Genomic DNA, 27664 nt, shown 5'->3' with positions numbered 1-27664 from the left:
GCTCATCAAGACAAGAGAAGAAAGTCTTTGCAGAAAGAGGAAGTGGCCAAACCTGACACATACTGCTGAGAGGTCAAGTAAGATGAGCACAGAGTTTGTTTTTGCTTTGTCAAGACTGAGTCGTCTCAGGGGACAGAGGATGAAACCTGACTAAGTGGGATGGACAGAGAATAGAGGGGAATAAGTGGAGGCAATGACTGTGAAAGTTCTGAGAAGTTTTGTTGTGAAAGGGAGTAGAGGACCTTGGGAGGTTTTTATTGTTATTAGGAGTGGTGATGTTAAGGTATGTCTGTGTGCTAATGAGAATAGTCCAGTTCAGGAGGAAAAAGTGATAATTCCTGAGAAAGAGAATAATTGCAGAGCTAATGTCCTAGAATAGGTGTGAGGAAGTGGGGTCCAGGGTCCAATGTGGAATATAGGGCTTTGGGCAGAAGTTTTTATTCTGTTTTGATGAGGAACAGTGGAGGTGAGGTAGGAAGGCAAGGTTAGGTCTTGCCTGTTTCCATTTTCTCAGTGATGTACAGTTCAGTTCAGTTCAGTTCAGTTGCTCAGTCGTGTCCAACGCTTTGTGACCCCATGGACTGCAGCACACCAGGCTTCCCTGTCCATCACCAACTCCCAGAGCTTACTCAAACTCATGTCCATTGTGTCAGTGATGCCATCGAACCATCTTGTCTTCTGTCGTGACCTTCTCCCACCTTCAATCTTTCCCAGCATAAGGGTCTTTTCAAATGAGTCAGTTCTTTGCATCAGGTGGCCAAAGTATTGGAGCTTCAGCTTCAACATCAGTCCTTCCAGTGAATATTCAGGACTAATTTCCTTTAGGATGGACCGGTTGGATCTCCTTGTAGTTCAAGGGACTGTCAAGAGTCTTCTCCAACACCACAGTTCAAAAGCATCAATTCTTCAGTGCTCAGCTTTCTTTACAGTCCAATTCTCACATCCATACATGACTACTGGAAAAACCATAGCTTTGACTACATGGACTTTTGTTGGCAAAATGATGTATCTGCTTTTTAATATGCTGTCTAGGTTGCTCATAGCTTTTCTTCCAAGGAGCAAGTGTCTTTTAATTTTACTGCTGCAACCACCATCTGCAGTGATTTTGGAGCCCAAAAAAGTAGAGTCTGTCACTGTTTCCATTGTTTCCCCATTTGTTTGCCATGAAGTGATGGGACCAGATGCCATGATTTTCATTTTTTGAACATTGAGCTTTAAGCCAACTTTTTCACTCTCCTCTTTGACTTTCATCAAGAGACTGTTTAGATCTTTTTTGCTGTCTGCCATAAGGGTGGTGTCATCTGCATATCTGAGGGTATTGTTATTTCTCCTGACAATCTTGAGTCCAGCTTGTGCTTCATCCAGCCTGGCATTTCGCATGATGTACTCTGCATATAAATAAAATAAACAGAATGACAATATACAGCCTTAATGTACTCCTTTCCCAATTTGGAACCAGTTTGTTGTTCCATGTCCAGTTCTAACTGTTACTTCTTGACCTGCATACAGATTTCTCAGGAGGCAGATAAGGTGGTCTGGTATTCTCATCTCTTTAAGAATGCTCCCAGTTTGTTGTGATCCACACAGTCAAAGGCCTGGGTGTAGTTAATAAAGCAGAAGTATATGTTTTTGTGGAATTCTCGTTGGATCTTGTTCGATGATCCAGCAGATGTTGACAGTTTGATCTCTGGTTCCTCTGCCTTTTCTAAATCCAACTTGAACATCTGGAAGTTCATGGCTCACGTACTGTTAAAGCCTGACTTGGAGACTTTGGAGCATTACTTTGCTAACATGTGAGATGAGTGCAATTGTGCGGTAGTTTGAACATTCTTTGGCATTGCCTTTCTTTGGGATTGGAATGAAAACTGACCTTTTCCAGTCCTGTGGCCACTGCTGACTTTTCCAAATTTGCTGGCATATTGAGTGCAGCACTTTCATAGCATCATCTTTTAGGATTTGAAATAACTCAACTGGAATTCTATCACTTCCATTAGCTTTGTTTGTAGTGATGCTTCCTAAGGCCCACCTGACTTCACAGTCCAGGATGTCTGGCTCTAGGTGAGTGATCACACCATCATGGTTATCTGGGTCGTGAAGATCTTTTTTGTACAGTTCTTCTGTGTATTCTTGCCACCTCTTCCTAATATCTTCTGCTTCTGTTAGGTCCATACCATTTCTGTCCTTTTTTTGAACCCATCTTTGCATGAAAATTTCCCTTGGTATCTCTAATTTTCTTGAAGAGAGCTCTAGTCTTTCCCATTCTATTGTTTTCCTCTATTTCTTTGCATCCATCACTTAGGAAGGCTTTCTTATCTTTCCTTGCTATTGTTTGGAACTCTGCATTCAAATGGGTATATCTTTCCTTTTCTTCTTTGCCTTTAGCGTCTGTTCTTTTCTCAGCTATTTGTAAGGCCTCCTCAGACAACCATTTTGCCTTTTTGCATTTCTTTTTCTTGGGGATGGTCTTGATCACTGCCTCCTATACAGTGTCGTGAACCTCTGTCCATAGTTCTTCAGGCACTCTGTCTATCAGATCAAATCCCTTGAATCTATTTGTTGCTTCAAATAGATCCTGTATAATCTGTACGATCACTGTATAATCATAAGGGTTTAATTTAGGTCATACCTGCATGGTCTAGTGGTAATCGTAAGGGATTTGATTTAGGTCAGACCTGAATGGTCTAGTGGTTTTCCCTACTTTCTTCAATTTCATCTGAATTTGGCAATAAGGAATTCATGATCTGAGCCACAGTCAGTTCCCAGTCTTGTTTTTGCTGACTATATAGAGCTTCTCCATCTCTGGCTGCAAAGAACATAATCAATCTGATTTCGGTATTGACCATCTGGTGATGTCCATGTGTAACGTCTTCTCTTGTGTTGTTGGAAGAGAGTGTTTTCTATGACCAGTGTGTTCTCTTGGCAAAACTCTGTTAGCCTTTGACCTGCTTCGTTTTTTACTCCAAGACCAAATTTGCCTGTTATTCCAGGTATCTCTTGACTTCCTACTGTTGCGTTCCAGTCCCCTGTTAATGAAAAGGATATATTTTTTGGGTGTTGAGTGAAGTTGCTCAGTCGTGTCCGACTCTTTGCGACCCCGTGGACTGTAGCCCGCCAGGCTCCTCTGTCCATGGAATTCTCCAGGCAAGAATTCTGGAGTGGGTTGCCATTTCCTTCTCCAGGGTATCTTCCCAACCCAAGGATCGAACCTGGGTCTCCTGCACTGCAGGCAGACGCTTTATCCTCTGAGCCACCAGGGAAGGTCTTAGTGATGTACAATCCTTATCTAAAACTTGGAGAAGCAGAGGATGATCACTACAGGTTTAGGAATACAAGGAATGTGTGCAATCATGTCTCAGAGTGAAAAGGTGAACATTATGGGAGATTACTAGCCAGTATAGAGTGTCCATTTGAAATCTGTGGTCGTAGGCTTATGGTGAAGTCAGTCAGCACTGTTTATTTTTTTCCACTGATGTTAAGCTGCTTGGATTCCTTTGGAGTAATTCAGAGTTGAGATTAACTATAGGTGGACTTTTCCCAGGTGACTCAAGACAGAAGACTTAAAGGTATTTATAAAGGACTGATTATAGTGCTGACCATAGCTGGGTAAGAAAGACATGAGGAGGGTGATGGATAATGAGCAAACAATAGAGTTGACAGATCGGAGTGCCCAAGGGCCTCAGAAAATGTTGGAGTGGGTTCCACTGTTAAAGTAAGTGTCTTAGTCTGTTCTGGCTGCTATTAACAAAACACTGTAGATTGAGTGGCTTATAAGCAAAATTTTATTTCTCACAGTTCTGGAGGCTGGGAAGCCTGAGATTAAGATAATGGTACATTTGGGAATTCCCTAGCAGTGCAGTGGCTAGGACTTCATTCTTTTCTTGCCGTGGCTCAGGTTTGATCCCTGGTCAGGGAACTAAGATCCCGTAAGCCATGCAGTATGACTTAAAAAAGATGACAGCACATTTGATGTCTGGTGAGGGCCTGCCTCCAGCTTATAGATGACTGTCTTCTCCGTATATCCTCACATGGCAAAAGGGACAAGGGCAAAATAGCTCTCTGGGGTCTTTATAAGGACACTAGTCCCATTCTTGAGGGCTCCCCCGTCATGACCCAATCACCTCCCAAATGCCCTACCTCCTAACACCATCACATTGGGGGCTAGGATTCCAATATATGAACTTAGGTGGGAAACGCTCAGTCTGTAACGTTCTGCCACTGCCCCCAGTCAATTGATGTCCTTTCTACATGCAGAATATTTCAACCCAACAGCCCCAAAGTCTTAACTCATTTCCGTATCAAAGAATGTTAGACTGGAGTACCACTGTGAAGTCAGTGAAGTGGAAGGATGGTGTATGATGATCCGAGAGGAGTATGTTTCCAGCAGATACTTAGAAGGTAGAACAATTATTGATAATTATAAAGAACAAAATATCACCTGTATCTGGGGCAATCCACTAGGAGTAATTTTGCACACCCGGAAACATTTGGAGATGTCTGTCAGTTTAGGTTGTCCTAACTGAGGGAGGGCCATGTGCGTTGGAGTGGCTGCTACTAATGTCTAATGGGTAGAGGCCAGGGATGCTGCTAGACATTCTACAATGCACAAGACACCTGCCACAAGAAGGGTTATCTGATGCAAAATGTCCACTGTGTCGGTTTAGAAACCCTGATCCAGGGCCTGGATGGCTAAGATGGAGCAGAGGAAAAGAGCACAGATAAGATCAAGAATTGAGAGGTCATGGAGGGAAATAAATTATGTTCATTAATTCTGAAGTTGCCAAGAATGACGGAAAGAATGGTGACAGGCATGGTTGTGCTGAGGAAGACAGTCAACAAGATGCTAAAGTTTTCAATTATTGAAGGGTGGTGCCTAGGAATTTGGCAGGTGATTATCATAGAAGACAGGGAGGCAGGTGATATAGTCTGATGTCACGCACTTACGAAGAGCCGAGATTTTGAAGAATAAAGTAGAAGAAATGGTCTGTGAGTGCCAATACGAAGCACCTCATTGTCCTGAGGTTCCTAGGATGTTGGAGGAAAAAAGCTTCCTTATGACTGGACTCCAGGGGACACCCAGGACTCAGATCAAGAAAGTGAAGGGAATTATGGTTATACATCTTTCTCAAGAGGTCTTTAGTTAAGCATTAAACAAAAGTGATGCAGAATTCTCTGATTTATTATAAATTTAGCAAAAGCAGAGGTATAATATGGAGTCATAGCACTGATGTCTTTCAAATAATATATTAAAGACAGATTTTTTTCCCCAAATTTCTCTGACACCTCTGACTGAACCATTTGGCTTCAAATATTGTAAAGAACCACAGTTCTCAAAGTGTGGCTCCCAAATCGGCAGGCATCAGCATCAGTATCCCCTAGAAATTTGCTCTATATAAATTCTTGAGCTCCACTCCTGACCATTGAATCAGAAACTGTGGGGATGGGCCCTGCTTTAACAAGATCACCAGATGATTCTGTTATAAGTTTGAAAGCCCCTGATACAAAAGCAAAACTCTGTGGATGGTTAAAGGGCTGAAAGAAGCTAGTCTTTATTGAGTTCTTCCTAGAATTGAAAGGCTTTGTATACCTAATGTATTTTAGTCTTAATGGGAGCCTAGAGAGGTGGTCATCGTTAACTCATTTTTAAACTGTAGTAAAACATACATAACATAAAATCTGCTATTTTAACCATTTAAAAATGTACAATTCAGTGATATTAATTGTACTCACAGTGTTGTACAGTCATCACCACTGTTTTGCTCGGTTGCTGAGTCATGTCTGACTCTTTGTGACCCCATGGACTCTAGCCCACCAGATTCCCCTGTCCATGGAATTGTCTAGGCAAGAATACTGGAGCGGGTTTCCATTTCTTATTCCAGGGAATCTTCCTGACCCAGGGATTGAACCTGTGTCTCCTGCATCTCCTGCATTGGCAGGCAGATTCTTTACCACTGTGCCACCTGAGAAGCCCAACCATGGTCACTAACCATCTCTAAAACTTTTCATCACCCCAAGCAGAAATTCTTTATTCCCCCTCAAGCAGAAATTCTTAACCATTAAATAATAACTCTGAGTTCTCCTCTACCCCTGACCCCAAGTACGTTCTAATATCCTTTCTATCAATTAGCCTGTTTCATATAAGTGGAATCATGTTTTTATATTGGGCTTATTTCATGTAGCATAATGTTTTCAAAGTTCATCCATGTTGCAGTGTGTGTCAGAATGTCCTTCCTTTTGTGGCTGAGTCATAGTCCATATGGGCTTCCCAGATGACACTAGTGGTGAAGAATCTGCTTGCCAACGCAGGAGATGTAAGTAAGAGATACCAGTTCAATCCCCGAGTTGGGAAGACTCCCTGGAGGAGAAAAATGGCAACCCACTCCAGTGTTCTTGCCTGGAGAATTCCATGGACAGAGGAGCCCGGTGGGCTGTAGTCTATGGGCTCAAAAGAGTTGGCCATGATTAACTAACTGAGCACACAGTATTCCATATTCATCCATTGATGCTGTTCCTGGACATGGGTTGTTTCCATCTTTTTGGCTATTGTAAATAATGCTGCAATGAATATTGTCATACACATATCTGTTTGAGTCTCTGTTTTCAATTCTTTTGTGTTATTTCACTTTTTAAATGATAAAACTAAGGCTCAGACCAATCAAAGTGGCCCAGGCTGGGAAATGGAACAGCCAGCCAGTCTGATGCCAAGGCTTCTCCCACCAAATCCCACTGCCTGAGCAGGTTCCATGTGTCTCCCACCTGTGTCTTACTTACTACTTGGAGTGTGTGTGTATTTTCCTGATCATTCTTTTTTTTTTCTTCCTAGAAGGATACTAGTTCCACCAGTGTTCCCAGGAAAACCCTGCCAGAAATAAGCCGAATTAACCAGTCTCTGACAGAAAAATGGATGGCAGTGGCAAAAAGAAGTATAGAAGATGAAGTGGCTAAGAGGTGGCTCTATCTGATAAAGTAGAAACCACTTTTACTTGGTTCTGAAGCCTTGGTTCATTTTATCATAGACATAAGATAGAGGGGTTGGCTTTGTCATTAAATTATTTGCATTTTAATCTTGATTTAAACCATCTGTAGTTTGAAGAAGTCATTGACATATTCACTGATTCTTCATTTAACTGGGCTATATTGAAGATGTACAATGTGCCAGGTGCTTTGATAGGTGAGGGAAATTCAGGAGTGAATCAAAAATGCTTTCTGTCTGTCCCACAAAGCCATCCCCAAGACTGACTCTTTTTATAGCTTCATAGTTTATTCTCCGGAGAAGGCAGTGGCACCCAACTCCAGTATTCTTGCCTGGAGAATCCCAGGGACAGGGGAGCCTGGTGGGCTGCCATCTATGGGGTTGCACAGAGTCATACACGACTGAAGCGACTTAGCAGCAGCAGCAGCAGTTTATTCTCTGCAGCTCCACAAATTTCTGTTTTCAAAAGGGTGGATTTTATTTAAATCTAGATGACTTGATCAAATCAGCTATGAAGGATTTTTATGAGATCTAGCAGACCATGCACAAAGTATAGCAAGAATTTGGAAAACTCTTAAGAGAGCAGTTATTATCATTATTAATGATTCCACATCACCAGTTATATACTGAGTAAAATAAAAGTAACATGCTAGTAGTATGTTGTGACTTAACCTTATTTTATTATTTTTGCAGTGAAATTAGAGTGATATTTTCATCTCCTGCTTGTCTGACTGCAAGTTTTTTAAAGAAGAGGTAATATTTATAATTACCTTTATTTAAAGAGACTTACCTTTATTTAAAACACTGGAGAATATTTTAAATGAAATATTTAGACTCAGTCATTTTAATTTGTGAATTTTGTTATCTATGAACCAAAAATCCAACATAGAAAACTCCATGGATTGTTACAGAATTCTGTTTTATAAAGGAATTTCCCATTGGACTACTACAAATTGTAATCTCTAATTTACATTGTTCCTTCCTCTGCCCTGCCCTCCTGTGTTATCTGATTGGCAAGAATGGTGTTTTTTCCAGAATCTTTGTATCTAGGAGTGATCAACTCATTCTAACTTCACTTATGTACTTAGAGGCCCGGGCTGCACGTTGAAGGTCTTATTGTGAGCCCAGTAAGGAAAACACATCCTATTTATTTTAACTATTAACAGTCTTATTACCACAGAGGAGAGTCCAAGTTCTCTGCTACTTGGTTTGACACTTGATCTTAGTAGTTTTATCATTTCCTTTGTTAAATGCTGAACACTGGGTCAACTGTTCCTTGCCCTCCCTGTTTGATCTCCAATAATATACCTGGGAATGACTGAAAGATAAAGTGAGGCAGGTTAAAAATTGTAAGAGTTTATAAGAGTGAACATCGATCTGCATCACACAGCACCAGTTTGGAACTGGTGGAGAGCTCCAGTGGTAAGAGCTCAGGGAAAGACATAGAGAAGGCGCAGAAAGAAAGGAAGCCTTTGATTAGCTGTATCTTAAAGCCTAGTCGGCTTTTCTTGTTTGTTTTTTGATTGGTTGTCCTTAGGCTTGATTTCATAACTTTGAGGAATTTACAGGCTTAGATTTTGGTTTGCTTTTGTAGGCCACCGTGGCCTGAGATCCACTGCAGTGTGATGGCCTCCTTGTATAATTAATTTAGCAATAACAAGGGAGTGGGGTGGGTAGCAGCATAAAGGGGCCCTTAGGCTGCCCTTGGGCTTACCTGGTGGCTCAGACAGTAAAATGTCTGTCTGCAATGCGGGAGACCTGGGTTCGATCCCTAGATTGGGAAGATCCCCTAGAGAAGGAAATGGCAACCCACTCCAGTATTCTTCCCTGGAAAATTTCATGGATGGAGGAGCCTGGAAGGCTGTAGTCCATGGAGTCGCAGAGTCGGACATGACAGCGACTAACATTAGGCTGCCATCTGTCTTCTCTGGAGGCTGATGCCTACACGTCTGCTTGCAGCTGGTGGGAACTCCTCCCAGTCCTCCTTTGCTAGGTCACGTCCTGTCCCTCCCTTGTTGATTTGGCCTCAGGTTGGCTCACAGGTTCAGAAGATACCTGTATACAACCGCCACTAGGCGGTACTCTGTATTCACTTAATCCCTATTGCAGGTATTTCTCAGCTCTGCTTCTTAACCCAGCTGCATGCTCAGCCACTCCTCAGGGAGACTGGAGGAACTGCTGGATCCAGAGGCTTCACCTGGGAACCAGAGAAGCCCAGGGAAGCTGAATGTCATGGCTTCCTTCACCCCCTCTTCTAACCTCCACAGCTCATGAGGCAGTTGTCATTTGAGAGTCCCACAGGGCATCCCTGTTTGTCTCCACATATTTAGCCAAAGACAGGAGATGAGAAATTAAGACGTTGCTTCTCTCTGCTCTCTTTCTCTCCCATTTGCCTTCCTCTTCTTTCCGTCTTTCCAGGCAGCAAAGGAGGGGATTCTACCATGCAACTCATTCTCCTTCTTCCCCACTGTAGCCTTAAGTTAGTTCTCACTACATAGAGGATAATCTTTTCTACACTAAGAATATTATCTTTCTAAAATTTCCATGTTCCCTTCTCAGGAGTGAGAAACCTCAAGGTTTGATCTTAAGATGCCAAAGGTTGCAAAGGAAGATTTATTTTAAAGGGGAATTTATAGTACTTTGTTTTAGTACTTGCATGAATGTTTTAGCCCTAGTATTACAGTTGGTTGGTTAATCCGGTAAACTTGAAATATTTTTAAATAATATATTATAAAGACAAATTGTTATATAGAATGCAGGCTCCTCAAATATTATCAACACAACCCAGGGAAATGCCACACCTAAACAAAGCCTTTGTAGTATTTCTGAGGGGCATGGCCAGGTTTGGATTTTTAAAAATTAGCAATTTGGAATAAGGCAGGTCTTTTCAATGTGGGAGGGGAGGGTTGGGGATTTGATTAGGACTGAGGAAAGGTACCACAATCCAGGACAGATGGAAACATCAAGGCAAGGATTTTGAGACAAGAGATGCAAAGAATTTTAGGGCATAAACTGTTGATTGTGTTCCAGGAAGTTCCTAAAGTGAACAGTCAAGCCATTGGCCTGGGCAGGAGTGTCTTGGAATAATAAAGTCATGCTAATGAAACAGTGGAATCCCAGTGGAATCCCAAAGTAATGTAAATATCGATGGAAAATAGATGGGGTTAGGGAGTTTCAACTCCCATAGTGCAGGCTGAGTGTAAGGGTAAAGGATCTCAGTTCTCAGACACAGCATGTAAACTTTTGCTATTGTTAACTGTCCAAACTTGAGATAATAAATTGTTACCTGTTTTCTTTTAGGAAAACATAAACTTAAAAAAAAGAAAAACAACTTTTGGTGCCAAGTAAATCGATGATTTCAAAAGAATGCAAACTTTAAGTAAAAAAGATTATATCTAATTTTGTAGGATAAATAAAATTACACATAATGATATATGAAGTTAGAAATATTCTTTTAATCTGTTTATTTATTTTTGCATTTCCTGCATCCAAAGAGAACCTGGAGAAATGATTTCCATTGATGTGGACTTAGAAATGGCAAGAGATACCTTCAAGAAGTTAACAGAAAAAGAATGGATTTCTTCGATGGTAATAAACAATATTCACTTTAGAAATAGAGCAATATAATTTTTTTACAGGAACCAATTAACCAACAGTTAATTTTCTTAGGAGTTGAGTGAGATAGAAATGTGATAGAGGAGGGGCTAGTGTTTATTATGCAGTTACTATATGGTGTGTGTGTGTTAGTTGCTCAGTTGTGTCCGACTCTTTGAGACCCCATGGACTGTACCCACCAGGCTTCTCTGTCCATGGAATTCTCCAGGCATGAATACTGGAATGTGTTGCCATTTCCTTCTCCAGGGGACCTTTGCAATCCAGGGATCAAACCCAGGTCTTCCACATGGCAGGCAGATTCTTTACCATCTGAGCCACAAGGAGAAATACTACTGATTTAGGTGCTGGCATTTTATTTTCCAGGGCTTCCCGGGTTGCACTAGTGGTAAAGAATCCACCTGCCAATGCAGGAGACACAAGAGATGCAGGTTCAATCTCTAGGGAGATCAGGGAGATTCCCCTGGAGGAGGAAATGGCGACCTACTCCAGTATTTTCTAAAGTTCAGTTCAGTCGCTCAATCATATCTGACTCTTTGCAATCCCATGGACTGCAGGACGCCAGGCCTCCCTGTCCATCATACTCCTGGAGTTTACTCAAATTATGTCCATTGAGTCGGTGATGCCATCTAACTATCTCATCCTCTGTCGTCCCTTTCTCCTCCTGCCTTCAATCTTTCCCAGCATCAGGGTCTTTTCCAGTGAGTCAGTTCTTTGCATCAGGTGGCCAAAGTATTGGAGTTTCAGCTTCAGCATCAGTCCTTCCAATGAATATTCAGGACTGATTTCCTTTAGGATTGACTGGTTGGATCTCCTTGCAGTCCAAGGGACTCTCAAGAGTCTTCTCCAACATCACAGTTCAAAAACACCAATTCTTCGGCGCTTAGCTTTGTTTATAGTCCAACTCGCACACCCATACAGGACAACTGGAAAAACCATAGCTTTGACTAGACGCACTTTTGTTACTGAATGCTTAAATATACAGTAGATACAGTTTTCTTTTTCAGTATGAGAAAAACAATGTTTAAGAAGTATAATTTATGAAAAGAGCATTATGGGATTCATATGTTTGCTGCTGCTGCTGCTAAGTCGCTTCAGTCATGTCCGACTCTGTGCAACCCCATAGACGGCAGCCCACCAGGCTCCCCCGTCCCTGGGATTCTCCAGGCAAGAACACTGGAGTGGGTTGCCATTTCCTCCTCCAATATGTTTGGGGACCTACCAAATAACAATAGATGGATTGACAGAAAAGAAAAGTTCTACTCTTGTACAGAACAGCTAGGAATAAGGGTTTATACACCAATTTTAGGGAAAGGATAGAAAGGGCTTCTGTGAGAAAACAAATGAACTTTTCAGGGAAACAGAGGGGCTTTTAGGCAGATACATGGAAGATAGGATAGTTTGCAGTAAGGTTTGTTTATGCAATTTCTCATCCAAGCTCAAGTGCAGGGTCTTTTCCCTGGCAGTGTAGCTCACTTGCCTGCCCAGTTAGGAGGAAATGTATGGCTGCTTCATTCTTGAAGCCTCTGCCTTTAGTCAGATGAGGAAAGCTCTGAAAGCTTCTTTCCGTTCATTCTTCTATTAGCTGTATCTCTGACGTCTTCAGTCTAAAATCATCTTTATACTGTTGTGGGTCCCTACATTTTGAAGGGAAAGGGGGAGAGAGTTTCTTAATATGCAGTAGAAACTATTTTAATTTTCAACGTGAAAAAGTAAGAATAGTAAATGTGATCAAGTATATTTTTAACAAAAATATTTAGGTGATGTGGGAGATTACTTGGTGTGCTATACTTAATATAAGTGCTAAGAAACATTAGTTTTGAAGAATACTCTATAAAAAGGGGCTCTTAGTGAAGCAGCTTTGGGACCACTGCATACTATTATGGTGTCATGATGCACACAGGTAAATCAAATACTCTGTGATGTTATACGCCAAAAGAAATCTAGCTTTTTTGACCCTATTTTGATGTTTTGTGACTTTGTACACCTTTCTCATGTATACCTAATAGCATTCAACAGAAGTCATGTTCTTCTGAATATATGAAAAAACAAATTGCAAGAACATTAATGTAATAATAACAATAATATACAGTACTTCACAGTTTATGTATCATCATACTTAATCCTTATGTAGAGGCAGACATTCATAGTTAAAGAGTATCTAAGATCTGTTAGAATAAATAAACTATTGGTTCAGAAACTGGCTCCTGTGATCAGAGGACCAGGAAAGACTGAAGAAAGAGGCAGCCACTCCAGATTGGAAGGTGGCAGGTTTAATAAGCCAGGGAACTTACAAGGTTTGTCTTGGGTGACATCGAGATGAGTAGGTCTCTACACCCAACCCCTGGAATCTTCAAGTTCATACAGAGGCATTAACTGCTGGGTTCAGTCACATATACCATCCAGATGGTCTCAGAATACCTTACTCTCTGAAGCCAGGGTCCTTGGAACATACCAACTGTGGAAACAGTGGGCAGAGCATACATTCCAAACACGTGGGAGTGGGTGAGGAGGCTTTGATTGCCCAGGTCCAGTTCAAGGGGCAACATCGTCTTGATTACCTCTTCCAAACATAAGCTCCTCCAAACAGCTTCGAAATCTCAATGGCTTATTCACACAGTAAAGATTTTTTTCTCACACCAAAGTCCAAAGAGGGTTGAGGTAGGAGGCACCTGTAGGGAAGGAAAAAAATATTATTTTTTCTCTCCTTATCTTAGCTTCATTGGCTGGGACCTTGCAAATTACACTAAGAAAAGATAGACAAACAAGAGAAAAGCAAGTTTATTAACATGTGCATCCTGCATATAGATGGAAATACTCAGTGATAAGTAACTTTAAGGAGTGGTTAGAATTGGGGCCTCTCTAGCAACTCTGATAGCTCAGTTGGTAAAGAATTCGCTGGCAATGCGGGAGACCCTGGTTTGATTCCTGGGTTGGGAAGATCCACTGGAGAAGGGAAAGGCTACCCATTCCAGTATTATGGGGCTGTCCTTGTGGCTCAGCTGGTAAAGAATCCACCTGCAATGTGGGAGACCTGGGTTCGATCCCTGGAGAAGGGAAAGGCTATTCACTCCAGTATTCTGGCCTGGAGAATTCCATGGACTATACAGTCCATGGTTCCCTGGTGGCTCAGAGGTTAAAACATCTGCCTGCTTGTGGGAAACCTGGGTTCGATCCCTGGGCCAGGAAGATCCCCTGGAGAAGGAAATGGCAACCCACTCCAGTATTCTTGCCTGGAGAATCCCATGGATGGAGGAGCCTGGTGGGCTACAGTCCACGGGGTCGCAAAGAGTCGGACACGACTGGGCGACTTCACTTTCACTTTCACTTCATGATAGCAACTTAGCAAATGAAGAACAATAATTTTGTAGAGAAGTGAAAAGACAAAGGAAAAGGACTTTGAGCTTCTTAGATGGCAAATGGTGGAAGGCAGATATATGAAGAAAGTAATGGTAGATAAGGGCTAGGTAGTAAGGTTTGCTGTGTGGCGGGCCAGCTCAGCTCTGCTAGTGAGACTGTTATGCCCTTCCTGATATGGGAAGTTGTGGACAAGAGGACACCTTGATGAGGGGAATTATGTTCTGTTTTCAGGAAGATTGGGGAGGCCAGAGAGCTCATTCTGTGTCTACTTTTTCTTACTTGCCTTCAGCTTAAAATAATTGTCATGTCAGAGTGGCATATTTGGGCATGGCAGATTCTGTTACCCTCCCCAACTCCACCCAAGCTCATTCAGGGGTGACTCAGGCTCATTCTCTGTGGCATTCTAGGCCCCAGGGCCATAAAATTCTCCGGTAGATCTTTCATGTTGATTGGCAGATGAGGAAAAAGGGTGTGAAAGGTCACAGAGAGGCTTCAGGGGTCAAGCCTGGAAGTATCATATATCACCTTCCCTCACATTCCATTAGTTGGAACCTGGTCACATGGCTCCACCTAACTGCAGGAAGGCCGGGCAATGCCATCTTCCTGTGAGCCCTGAAGGAAGATGAAACAGGATTGGTGAGGTGAACATGTGCCATTTTCTCTGCTACGGTATATTTTAGGTGAGATAGATTTAGGTATGGATCCCTTCTAATTGAGCAACCTTCACGATTTGTTCAGTAGGTCCAGGCATGTGATTTCACTTTTATTTCTTTAATTGACTCCAACATAAAATAGGGAAGACGGTTCTCACATACTACTTTAGGGGGATTTGGGATATCAAGGAGTGATGGAGTTTGAATAGTAGGTTTTAGGAAAACTAAATTATTATTCCATTAGGAATATAGTAGATATGAAACCTCTCTTCTTATATCTTGTTTCTTATGATACTGTATCTAATATGTCCTGGGCCTTTCCCTGATTGTTTTTCAACCACAGATAACCGCATGTCTCAAGGATAATCTGCTTGGGGCTCTTCCATGTCATTCTTCACACCAAGAAGCTTTATCAGTCTTCCTTCTGCTCCCAGAGTGTCCTGTCATGCTTGATTCCAGGAACTATATAACTCTGGTGGTTCCATTTGCAGAGGCTATTCGTAAAATGACCAATCAATCTTCAAAAATCCTGAGTAAGCTTGATTACTTTTATGTCACTTTATCTGTATTCTCAATAGAATACTGTCTGAAATAGAATTTGTAACAGATTTTAGATAGATTTGAAAACACTATACAAATGTTTGAGTATGTGATATGTGTATTATTGAAAAGATTAACCTAAAGCTATTGTCAAATTCAAGTTTGTGTGCCCGACACACATTGAGGGCAAACAAACAGAAGCATTGGCGTTTGGGGCAGAGATAGGTCTATTTCAAGTGCCAAGCAAGGAGAATGGGCAGTTTGTGCTCAAAAGACCTAAACCCCCTCATGGGTTTCAGGAAAGAGTTTTTAAAGAAAAATTTTCATGGAGGGCTGCTGAGTGTGTCTTTCTTCTGATTGGTTCGTGGTGAGGTAACAGGGTGGTGCTCTAGGAATCTCAGTCTTCAGCCTTCTGGTTGTCAACAGTCTGGGGTTCAAGTGCTTGTGCTCAGCCTGAAGTTACCATCCTCCACCTGAGTGAGAGTCTTAGTTCCTGTAGAACTCAGAGATATATGTCAAACTGTCTTATATATCCTTTGAGGTGGAACCAGGACCCCACCCCATCCCTCCACTATTGTTTCTTGACTGCTTTCCCTTTGTTTCTGCATTCCCTCACTTTTCTAATGAGTAACAGTTTGACTCTGCCCTTTGAAACTCAGGGAAGGTCTAGGAGGCTGAAGCCTTTTCCCTGCAAACAAGAAGCAGGGAAGACGCAGGAAGGAGACACAAGAAGGCCCTTGTACTAAGGAGGACCACACAGGATCCTGCTTGATTTCGAAACTATTATAATGGGCTTCATTGGTGGCTCAGTGAATCCTCCTGCAATATAGGAGACACAGGAGATGAAGGAAACACAAGAGACATGGGTTCAAATCCTGAGTCGGGAAGATCCCCTGGAGAAGGAAATGGCAACCCATTGCAGTACTCTTGCCTGGAAAATCCTATGGACAGAGGAGCCTGGTGGGCTACAGTCCACAGGGTCTCAAAGAGTCAGACATGATTGAGTAGATAATCACTACTCTTATTATTACAAAACATGTGTAATTCCTAGACTTGGTCATGGACTCGACCTCAGAATTTCACAACCATAGAGAATTCAGTCAAGATAAAACCATACTTTAAAATTTTTTGTTTATGGTGTTTTAAAACTTTAGGTATTTTGATCAGACATGAGAGGAACAATGTTTATCTTTGTGTTCTTGTTTTTTATTTTATTCAGTGCTTTGAGATGTCCTTTTATGACTTTGAGCTAATGTTCAAGGTCCAAAGCTTAAAAGATGCAAAGATGATATATGAAATAGCCACCTAATTTCCCTCCCACAAAGCAGTTACAGAGTAGAGTTTCTTACATAATGTTTGAAAGGTACTCTATAAAAACATATAGAAATGTATTCTTTTTTTTCAAATGGTAGCATACATACTTCAGCAACTTGCTTTGTTCCACAAATCACTATATTGTGATTTGTGGAAATCATTACATTACCTGACTTATATGAATGCTTTATTCCAATTTTATGGCTGAATAGTATTCTATTCATGTACGTGAATAGTTGTTTCTAAATTTTTGCTCTTATAACAGTTCTAACATACATTTCTTTGTATATATATAGACCCAATAATTTTGCTTTCTTACAATTATAGTTATACATATTTAATATATATTTATATGAATATATTTATATATATATTTACACAAGCAGAGAAATTTTCAGAAAGCAAAATTACTGGATCAGATTGTGTGTGCATTTTAAATCTTGAGAGATTTTGCCAAGTGACCCTCCACAGACATCAGGGCCACCATATTGCCCAACTTAAGTGGTCACCATTCACATTATCACCCACCCTTGGAATTGGGCAACATGGCAGCTCTGACAGAAGATGTACCGTTTAGACATCATCAATTAATATGAAAGCGTCAGCCCGCCCATTTCTCCACAGTGTAAACCAAACTTTGGTCTATACCACTCTGAAAAGAAGAATCTATTTCTTGTTCTTTTTTGGCCCTGCCACATGGCTTGCTTGTGGAACCCATGCCCCATGCAGTGCGAGGGTGAAGTCCTAACTACTGGACTTCCAGGGAATTTTTAAGAATATCTTAATTTAAATTGTCTCATTATGAGTGAAGTTGTGCTTTCTTCCCTATATTCAGTTATATTTGTATATCATACTCTACAAACCATCAGTTCTCTCCTCTTACCTATTTTCCCATTTGTTGTTAGTATCTTTCTTTTCTATTTGAAGTTTTTAAACTACTAAGACAGTTCTTGTATTTATTTTTGGCTGCGCTGAGTCTTCATTGCTGCGTGCAGGCTTTCCTCATGGAGGCAAGCGGGGACCACTCTTTGTTGCAATGCAAGGACTTCTCGTTGTGGCGGCTTCCTGTTGTGGAGTATGGGCTCTAGGCATGAGGGTTTCAGTAGTTGTATCTCTCGGGCTCAGTTGTTCCTTGGCATTTGGGATCTTCCTGGACCAAAGATCGAATCTGTATCCCCTGCCTTGGCAGGTGGATTCTTAACTACTGGGCCACCAGGGAAGTCCCAACAATTAATTCTTTATCCATAAGATGAGTTGCAATTTTTTTCCTTTAGGTTACTGAAATTTTTTACTTTTTGGTATTTTTGCCATGCGTAATTATTTTTAAACACTTTTATGCAGCCTACTGTATTAACATTTTCTTTTATGGTTTCTGATCTTTCCTCAAAAAGTTTACCTCATGATAAAATTTAAAGATTTCCCATGTTCCTATTAGAATATTCATTGTTTTATTCTTTTAATTAATTTTTATTGGAATATAGTTGATTTACAATGTTGTATTAGTTTCTGTTGTATAGCAAAGTGAATCAGTTATACAAAAATCCACTCTTTTTTAGATTCCTTTCCCATATAAGCCATTACTGAGTACTGAGTAGAGTTCCCTGTGCTATACAGTAGGTTCTTATCAGTTATCTATTTTATATATAGTAATGTGTTTATATCAATCCATCTCCCAATATATCCGTCCCCCCATTGTTTAATTTTTATGTTTAAATCTTTGAACTATATGGAGTTTATCTTGATTACACTTCATTATTTTGGATCAGTTTCCAGTTGTCACACATTTATTAAGTGATCTGCTTCATTCCCTGATAATACACAATGCCTCTTTCATCATATACCAATGTCTCATGTATATTTGATTCCATTTGTGAAGTCTGCTACATTGTCTGCCTTTCATGCATCTGGGTCATACTATTTTAATTACATTAACTTGAAAATACATTTTAACATTTGACTTGTTTGTTTTCTGAGAATTTTCTTTTAAAGGTACAGAAATTCAGTTTGTAACTCAGTGATACTAAAATATTGTTACTGAACTAATTTAAAAATATATCCATCTATCGTAGGTGATCATAAAGTCTGAAAACATAGATAATTTTTTTTTCAGATTAAAATTGTCTTTGATCACATTTCGTGTCTTTGTGTGTATATGTGTGTGTGTGCATATGTATTCTGTGTTTTCACCTGTGTGTATTTTCAGACCTTATAAATACCCTGTGGAATTTTCAGTTTGAAAATCATGAAATCAATCAAGTAATCAAGCATAAATATGAACTATCAACACATTTTTTTCAGAAACCTGAATTTGAGCTTTTAATTCCAAAGATACTTAATCAGGGAGCAAAAATTTTTTCCACATCTGTGAGTAATAAATATTGTCCAGGATGTTATCCTTCAAAAAGGTTATCCCATGATTTATGGGTTATGCCATCAGAACTGGAAAATATGATCTATTTCTTACATTAAAGAACTAAGAAAACTGAGAGAATTTTTTTGGAGGTGGATATTTATTATGGCTGATTTTACACCTCTCAGAGCGGTGTTGGACATCTTTGCAAGAATCTTCTCTCAACTCACTTGTCCAGATGCTGAAAACTGCCATCATCTCTCAAATGGTTTGCTGGACTGAAACTGTTCAGAGTAACCACAATGTTAAAACTCTTCTGGAAGTGATGAAAGACGTGTATAAGGTAAGGGTTCATGTATATACCATTTTACTAAATCAAGTTCCCTTAGTTCTTAGCCAGTTGAAGTCTTATTTTATTTTCCACAACAAGAATGAAAATATTTGATTCAGACCTTAAATATTTAGAATTTTGTTTGTTTTGCTAACTGGATAGACTCTGGTGGAATATATTACATAGTACATATAATATGTATATAGTGTATATGTAATATATTACAGGCACAAATACTCAGATATGACAATGATTCAGCATTTTCATTAGTGTATATAACATAATCCAGAAGTAACCTAAGATTAGGCTATTAATAAATCTAATAATTATTGGAGGACAGGAAGGAACCAGAGCATTTTAAATAGAAGAGCAGAATTAAATTGGTATTGTTTAATTGAAAAATAATTAGCTAAAATAGATGCTTTTATAAATATAAATTGCTCAATCAGTAACCAAAACAAAAAGAAAGTGAAAGTGAGGTCACTCAGTGGTGTCTGAATCTTTGCGACCCCATGCACTATAGCCTACCAGGTTCCTCCGTCCATGGGATTTTCCAGGCAAGAGTACTGTTTCACCACAAAATATCAGTCTCAATAGGAGAAGGTATTATGTGCAAAAGTTAGTGCTTTTCAGAAGTAATAATGCACTCATATTTCTAAAGTAGTGTATTTCCTCCATCTTTATTACGATATAACTGAAATAGAACATTGTGTCAGTTTAAGGTGTACAATGTGTTAATTTGATTTGTTGTTGTTCAGTCACTAAGTCTGTTGCCTACTATCCTCTGTTGCCCACGTCTCATTTTGCCTTCAGTATTCACCAGCATCAGTGTTTTTTCACGTGAGTCGGTTCTTCGCATCAGATGGCCAAAGTATTGCAGCTTCAGCTTCAGCGTCAGTCCTTCCAGTGAATATTCAGGGTTGATTTCCTTTAGGATTGACTGGTTTGATCTTCTCACTGTTCAAGGGACTCTCAAGAGTCTTCTCCAGCACCACATTATGAAAGCAGTAATTCTTTGGCGCTCAGTCTTCTTTTTTTTTTTTTTTTTTTTGGTTTGTTTGTTTATTTTTTTTAATTTTATTTTATTTTTAAACTTTACATAATTGTATTAGTTTTGCCAAATATCAAAATGAATCTGCCACAGGTATACATGTGTTCCCCTCACATCTGTATACGATTACTGGAAAAACAATAGTTTTGACTATATGGACCTTTGTCAGCAAAGTGGTATCTCTGTTTTTTAATATTCTCTCTAGGTTTGTCATAACTTTCCTTCCACTGAGCAGGAGTCTTTTAATTTCATGGCTACAGTCACTGTCCTCAGTGACTTTGGAGCCCAAAGAAATAAAATCTGTTACTACTTCCACTTTTTCCCTTTCTAGACACATATATATTACAAAACACTTATAGTTACTGTTTATTTAGTGTGGTAAGAATACTTAGGATCTACTGTCTTAGCAACTTTCAACTATATAGTACAATATTGTTAACTATGATCGCCATACTGTGCATTAGATCCCCAGAACTTATTTATCTTGTAACTGCAAGTTTGTACCGTTTGAGCAACATCTCTCCTTTTCTCCCACCCTCAACTCTATAAACCACCACTCCACTCTGTTTCTGAGTTTAGCTTTTTTTAGATTTCATGTGTAAGTGATATCTTATTGTATTTGCCTTTCTCTGAAGTATTTTGCTTAGCATAATGTTCTCACCATCCATCCATGTTGTTGCAAATGGCAGGATTTCCTTGTTTCTCATGGCTGAATACAATTCCATTGTGTATATATGTATGTACGAGTGTATATGCGTACACATATATACACACCATATCTTCTTTATCCATTCATCTGTCCATGGACGCTTAGCTTGTTTATTTATCTTGGCTATTCTAAATAATGCTAAAATGAACATGGGACTGTAGATATCTCTTTGAGCAGGTGATTTCATTTCCTTTGGCTCTATACCCAAAAGTGGGATTGCTGGATCATGTGGTAGTTCTATTTTTAATTTTGTGAGGAAGCCTTCATACTGTTTTCCATAGTGCCCACACCAATTGACATTCCCACTAATGGTGCATGGAAGTTCCTTTTTCTCCACATCCTCACCAACACTTCTCTCTTGTATTTTTGATGATAGCCATTCTAATAGCCATAAGGTAATATTGCACTATGGTTTTGATTTGCATTTCCCTAATGATTAATGATGTTGAGCATATTTTCATGTACTTGTTGGCCATCTGTAAGTCTTCTTTGAAAAAAGGCTGTTTGGTTCGTCTGCCCATTTTTAAAAATTAGATATTTTGATAATTACTGTGGATGGTGACTGTAGGCATGCAATTAAAAGACACTTGTTCTTTGGAAGAAAAACTTTGATACACCTAAGTAGCGTATTAAAAAGCAGAGACATTACTTTGCTGACAAAAGTCCATACAGTCAAAGCTGTGGTTTTTCCAGTAGTCATGTACAGATGTGATAGTTGGACCATAAAGAAGGCTGAGTGCCAAAGAATTGATGTTTTCGAACTGTGGTGTTGGGGAAGACTCTTGAGAGTCCCTTGGACAGCAAGAAGATCAAACCAACAATCCTAAAGGAAATCAACCCTGAATATTCACTGGAGGACTGATGCTAAAGCTGAAGCTCCAATACTTTGGCCACCCGATGCGAAGAGCTGACTCATTTGAAAAGACCCTGATGCTGGGAAAGAATGAAGGCAGGAGGATAAGGAGACGATAGAGGATGAAATGGTTGGATGGCATCACCGAATCAATGGACATGAGTTTGGGTAAACTCCGGGAGTTGGTGATGGGCAGGGAGGCCTGGCATGCTGCGGTCCATGGGGTTGCAAAGAGTCGGAGCGACAGTCGCAAAGACAACTGAGCAACTGAACTGAGGCATATATAAAAATAGATTAAGTTACTCATTGATAGAAAATATCACAGGTTGTATTTTCTTTAAGGTAAACAAAACTAACTGTCGATTATCAGAAGATACGTTCCACATAAATGAAGTCTCCTTTTTGTTGAACTTTTATGAAGATAGAATAAGAGTGATTAATAGGGAAAAAAACCTGGTAAGAATAATATTTTACTTTCTGAATATTTTTTTGTACTTTAAAAGGGAAAGGGAAATACATTAATAGCTATGTAGCTTCTTTGTAAGTTAAGATCTGAAAATGTCTTCATTGTAATGCTGAATTTGCTAAAGTAGATGCTCTTGGATAACTTAAAGTATCTTTCAGCCACAAAGCAAATGCATTTTCCTAGAAATTTGTTTCTAGGTAATTTAGATTCTTAAAAATGAATTCTATAAAGTATGGAGGTAAATAATTTAGGGTAGTGAGGTAAAGGAATGAAGGTTTCCTTTTCTTTTGATTATCAAAATTCTTCTGTCTTTTTAATTTTTAGATACCTGCAGAAAACTTCAGTCCGATTATTTTCAGTGATTTTCCATTTGTCTTTAATTTGATGTCCAAAATTAAATTATTGCAAGCTGATTCCCAAATAAGAGTGCTGGTATGTATGTCTTATTTTTTATTATGTAAAATTTTCAAATATATACAAAGTAGAGATAATGGCGTATTAAACCCCAGCACAAATTTTCAGCAGTCATCAACGTTTTGCCATACTTCATTTATCATTTTTTAAATTTTTAGTTGTTACGATTTTTGCTAAAGTTTCTTTTTTTTGCTGTGGCATGCAGCTTGTAGGATCTTAGTTCCCTGACAGAGTTTGATCCCTCACCCTCAGCAGTGAAAGCTCAAAGTCCTAACCTCTGGCCACCAGGGAATTCCCATATTTTTGTTAAGTATTGTAAAGCAAATTCCAGGCCCAATTTATTTTCACCTCTCCATATTTCAGTGCATTATTTCTGGTGGTTTCACTTTTGTTCATTCTGAGATTCATCAGTGGGTTCAGATGGTGACCACATTCTTCCACTGTAACATTTCCCATTAACCTTTAAAAAAAAAAAATTAAATCATAGTTAGTGTACAATATTATATAAATTACAGACATGCAATATAGTGATGCACAATTTTTAAAGGTTATACTTCATTTATAGTTATTATAAAATATTGGCTATATCCCTGTGTTGTACAATATATACTTGTAGCTTATTTTGTATCTAATGATTTGTACCCCTTCCCCTCTACTCCTATATTGCCCCTCCCAGCTTCCCTCTCCCCACTGGTAAACACTAGTTTGTTCTCTGTATCTGTGAGTCTCCTTCTTTTTTGTTTTATTCACTAGTTTGTTGTAGTTTTTAGATTCCACATGTAAATGATATCATACAGTATTTGTCTTTTTCCATACGTTGTACTTCACTTAGCAAAATGCCCTCCAAGTCCATCCATGTTGCTGCAAAAGGCAAAATTTTGTTAGTTTTTTTTTATGGCTGTGTAGTATTCCAAAATCACTGCAGATGGTGACTGCAGCCATGAAATTAAAAGACGCTTACTCCTTGGAAGGAAAGTCATGACCAACCTAGATAGCATATTCAAAAGCAGAGACATCACTTTGCCAAAAAAGGTCCGTCTAGTCAAGGCTATGGTTTTTCCAGTGGTCATGTATGGATGTGAGAGTTGGACTGTGAAGAAAGCTGAGCACCGAAGAATTGATGCTTTTGAACTGTGGTGTTGGAGAAGACTCTTGAGAGTCCCTTGGACTGCAAGGAGATCCAACCAGTCCATCCTGAAGGAGATCAGCCCTGGGATTTCTTTGGAAGGAATGATGCTAAAGCTGAAATTCCAGTACTTTGGCCACCTCATGCGAAGAGTTGACTCATTGAAAAAGACTCTGATGCTGGGAGGGATTAGGGGCAGGAGGAGAAGGGGACGACAGAGGATGAGATGGCTGGATGGCATCACTGACTGGATGGATATGAGTCTAAGTGAACTCCGGGAGTTGGTGATGGACAGGGAGGCCTGGCGTGCTGCGATTCATGGGGTCACAAAGAGTCAGACACGACTGAGCAACTGAACTGAACTGAACTGAGTATTCCATCATTTGCACAATTCCTTGGTGCCATAGATTTTATGATCTCTTTGTCTTCCAAATTATAGTTAAATGTTCTTTTACTTAAGTTATTGCGATATGAGTATATATAGCAATGGTTGGCATAAATGTATGCTATATAAAATGTTTATTTGAAATATTAAACAATTTCTTGTATTCCTATGAGGATTCCTAAAATATTTCTTTTTCTAGAAATCTGAAGTGAACAACTACATGGATTTTAGGGGAATAATTCTGCAAAGAAGGGATGAATCTCCTTTATTTACACTTAGCGTCAGACGAAGTCACTTAGTTGAAGATGCTCTATGTCAGTTAAGCCAAGCTGAAGACACTGACCTCCAGAAAATATTAGTGGTACGCTAAAACTCCTCATAATATTTTTACTAATGTGTGTCGGGGGAACATTTATATAATGTGGTACAAGGAGAACCTGTATTTGCAACTATAGTTATCAGCCTAATGGTTTCCAGGATTCCTTGCTTACCCTTCAGAGAAAAGCTCCAGGATGTTTAATTGACCATTGGCTCTATGAGTTAACTAATAGTTAGTTACCTTTGGCTACAGAAATGCTTCATAAAGAACCATCCCAAAGCATAGTGACTTAAAATAGTAATTTTACTATTCAACTTAGAGCAGCAGCAGTCTGTTGCTGCTCTAAGTTGAACTCATCTGAGTGGCTTTTCAGATTTTGTCTGTACCTGTTTACATGTTTGAGAATTGGCTAGGGATTGGTTACCTAGGCTTGGCCTGGCTCAGGCAGTCTGGCCCTGACTCCTATGTTGTCCATCTTCTTCCTAGGACCCACAAACATGTTCGCATATCAGTGTCAGAGGTACAAGATAGCAAGGCCCCTCCGAACCCACCTGCTAAGCCACTGCCAAAAAAAAGATAGCAAGCCCAGTTAGACAACAAACATTGGTTTAGTCAAATCAAGTCACATGGCTGAACTCAAGTCAAGGGCTGGCATAATATACTCAGCCTTTTTAATGAGAGGAACTATAAAGCCACATGCGAAAGACCTGGGCCAAGGAGGGGTGAAGAATTGGGGCAATGAATGCATTCAGCAAGCAGTGGGTAGAATGGGTACTTTTGGCTCTAGTTTTAGTCACAGACTTTCCACTGTGTTGGTTCCATTTCCTAGCCATCCTTCACTTCATCCTTGGGGGCATCTGTAGGGTTTTTACTGTGTGGTACTTCAGATCCTTTGCCCACAGAATAAAGATTAACTTTGTAGGTGAGAGCTGGCATCTGTCCAGAGGGGAGTGTATTTTCCTGATATCAGCCAAGAAGGGAAAAGTTAGGTTCTCAGAGAGGAAGTCAGACTCTGAGAGTTGGGTCTCAGGATTCTGATGGAAAATGAGGAAAGGATTTTATAAGCTAGGCTTTCTAGTTTTTGTCTCCCTCTGTACCTATTTTCCTTTAAATCTTGATTATGAGGAAATCAATAGAAAGTGATTCTGCCTACAGGAAATGACAAAGAGGTAAGAAGGTAAACTTCAAGAGAAATCCAATCAAAATATAGACTCGCAACAAGGCAAGGTTGTCGAGCTCTTTATGAGCACGTCCTGACCATAGCAAAGACAACCTTGTTGTATAAATGAGTGGAAGTAAGAAAATCAGAAGCAAGCTTAATTTATTCTTGGTATATCTTGATGGAATGTGAGGCAGGCCCTTGGTGATGATGGACAAGGCCAAGGAGGTAAATCTAGGTAAAGAGAAGTGAAAGAGAACTCTCAGTGAAGCTTGGTGATATTTACATTAAAAAGATGAAAAGAAACAAACAGGAAGGGAAGTATAGAAGGAGTAGTTAGAGGGACTTGCTCAGTGGTCCAGTGGATAAGACTCTACACTTCCAATGCAGGGGGCCTGGGTTCGATGCCTGGTCAGGGAACTAGATTATGCATGCCACAACTAAGAGTTCCTATGCGGCAACTAAAGATCTTGCATATCCCAACTAAAGATACCACGTGCCACAACTAAGACCTGACACAGCCAAATAAATACATAAATATTTACAACAAAGAGTAGTTAGAGAGATGGGAGGAAATCTAAGATAGTACTCGCACTGCAAATCCCAGAGGTAGACTTTAGAAAAGAGGGATCAGTTCTTGTCGATGCTCAGATGAGGGCTCTGGGCAGTCAGCTCTGAAATTTCCGACAAAGGTGCCATGTCCAGGCTGACAGGGAGGGAGGGCTGTTTATCTGAAGTTCTAATGAGGGGCGAGGCAGAAGAAACCAAATATTTGTTGACCGTAGCCTAAGTTGTAAAGCTTGACTCATGAGAGGAAGCTAGACAAGAGAGAAAAATTGAGAAATTTAGGGGCTCAGGGGTTTGAAGCACATCAAAATTTGATTCAAGATGCTGGTCAGCATAATTGGTGAATGTTGAGTGTTGCCAGAATCTCACTTCACTTGGTTCATGTGGCCATGGGAGGGACCTATGTACTCACTATACAGTAATCTGACAGTAAGCAGGCTCACGGCACCCACTATCAGAAGCAAAGTGAGAGAGCATAGTACGGTTAGGTGAGGAGAGTGGGTTCTGGGAATTCTGGTGATGGCAGGAGGCTTGAAACTTTTCTGTAAATGTCAAGGCATTATATTTTAAATCTGGACCTGACAATGTCCTCTTTTCTCAGGTTGAATTTATTAAAGAAATTCGTTCTGGAGGGGAAGGGGTGAAGTCTGAGTTTTTTCACTGTATATTTGAATCTATGACCAAGGAAGAATATGGAATGTTCATGTATCCCGAAGAGGATTCCTACATGTGGTTTCCTGTCAAAGTAAGTCTTTTATTTGTTTTCTTATGGTTTTTCAGAACAGAAAAAGTATACCATATACTGTAAATGAACACAATACCTGCTAATGTAAAATTAGGTCACATAAAACCTTGCTACTCAAAATGTGGTCCACAAAGCGGAAGTTCCAGCATTACCTGGAACTGTTAGAAAAGCAGAATCTCAGGCCCAGATCAGAATATATATTTTTATAAGATCGCCAGGTGATTTATATGACATTACATTTTTAAACAGCTTGAATAAGGTATATTTGAGATATGATAAATGGTACATAAAATGTGCACTTTGATACATTTTGATGTACATCTATGCCCATGAAATTCAAGACAATGAAAACAAAAGACAGTGAACACATCCATCATCCCCTAGAGTTTCCTCAGGTTCCTTTCTGATCCTGCTTCTCCCTGCTTCTATTCCCTGCCCATGCCTATGCAACCACTGATTCGATTTCTGTCACTATAATTTGAATTTCCTACAATTTTACATAAATGGAATCATAAGTAGTCTTTGTATCTGTCCTTTCACTCAGCATAATGATATTGAGAATCATGTGTGTTGTTGTATCTATCATAGTTCATTCCCTTCTATTGCTGAGTAGTATTCCATAGTTTAGATGTATTACACTTTGTTGAATATTGGGTGGTTTCCTAAATTTTAAGAGGCAGTAATCTAGAGTTTCAAACTAGGAGAGAAATTGTTAACAGAATCCTAGAGATAATTGCTAA

At 39.7% G+C, this 27664-nt stretch overlaps 2 protein-coding genes across 4 annotated transcripts in view; one reads left to right on the top strand and one right to left on the bottom strand.

Moving 5' to 3' along the window:
* Positions 1 to 27664, top strand: part of HERC6 (HECT and RLD domain containing E3 ubiquitin protein ligase family member 6) — a 57567-nt gene that overhangs the window by 15467 nt on the left and 14436 nt on the right. The window contains exons 9-17 of one of the 3 annotated variants that reach the window (XM_019962474.2): positions 6824 to 6945; positions 7664 to 7723; positions 10465 to 10558; positions 14939 to 15128; positions 18988 to 19142; positions 22086 to 22199; positions 22534 to 22641; positions 24334 to 24495; positions 26781 to 26924. In XM_019962474.2, the coding sequence (XP_019818033.2) occupies positions 6824 to 6945; positions 7664 to 7723; positions 10465 to 10558; positions 14939 to 15128; positions 18988 to 19142; positions 22086 to 22199; positions 22534 to 22641; positions 24334 to 24495; positions 26781 to 26924 (1149 nt within the window). Of the gene's footprint in view, positions 1 to 6820; positions 6946 to 7663; positions 7724 to 10464; positions 10559 to 14938; positions 15129 to 18987; positions 19143 to 22085; positions 22200 to 22533; positions 22642 to 24333; positions 24496 to 26780; positions 26925 to 27664 lie in introns of all 3 variants that reach the window. The other 2 variants (XM_019962473.2, XM_070790900.1) reach the window with 2 other exon arrangements.
* Positions 12834 to 27664, bottom strand: part of PYURF (PIGY upstream open reading frame) — an 88033-nt gene continuing 73202 nt past the window's right edge. Inside the window, exons 2-3 of the mRNA XM_070790901.1 lie at positions 22972 to 23083; positions 12834 to 13254 (exon numbers count right to left, since the gene is read on the bottom strand). Of these exons, the coding sequence (XP_070647002.1) occupies positions 13195 to 13254; positions 22972 to 23083 (172 nt within the window). The 3' untranslated portion in view covers positions 12834 to 13194. The remainder of the gene's footprint in view (positions 13255 to 22971; positions 23084 to 27664) is intronic.

This window comes from Bos indicus, chromosome 6, assembly GCF_029378745.1.
Source record: "Bos indicus isolate NIAB-ARS_2022 breed Sahiwal x Tharparkar chromosome 6, NIAB-ARS_B.indTharparkar_mat_pri_1.0, whole genome shotgun sequence".
NCBI lineage: Eukaryota > Metazoa > Chordata > Mammalia > Artiodactyla > Bovidae > Bos > Bos indicus.
This window is presented reverse-complemented; position numbering and strand designations above follow the sequence as displayed.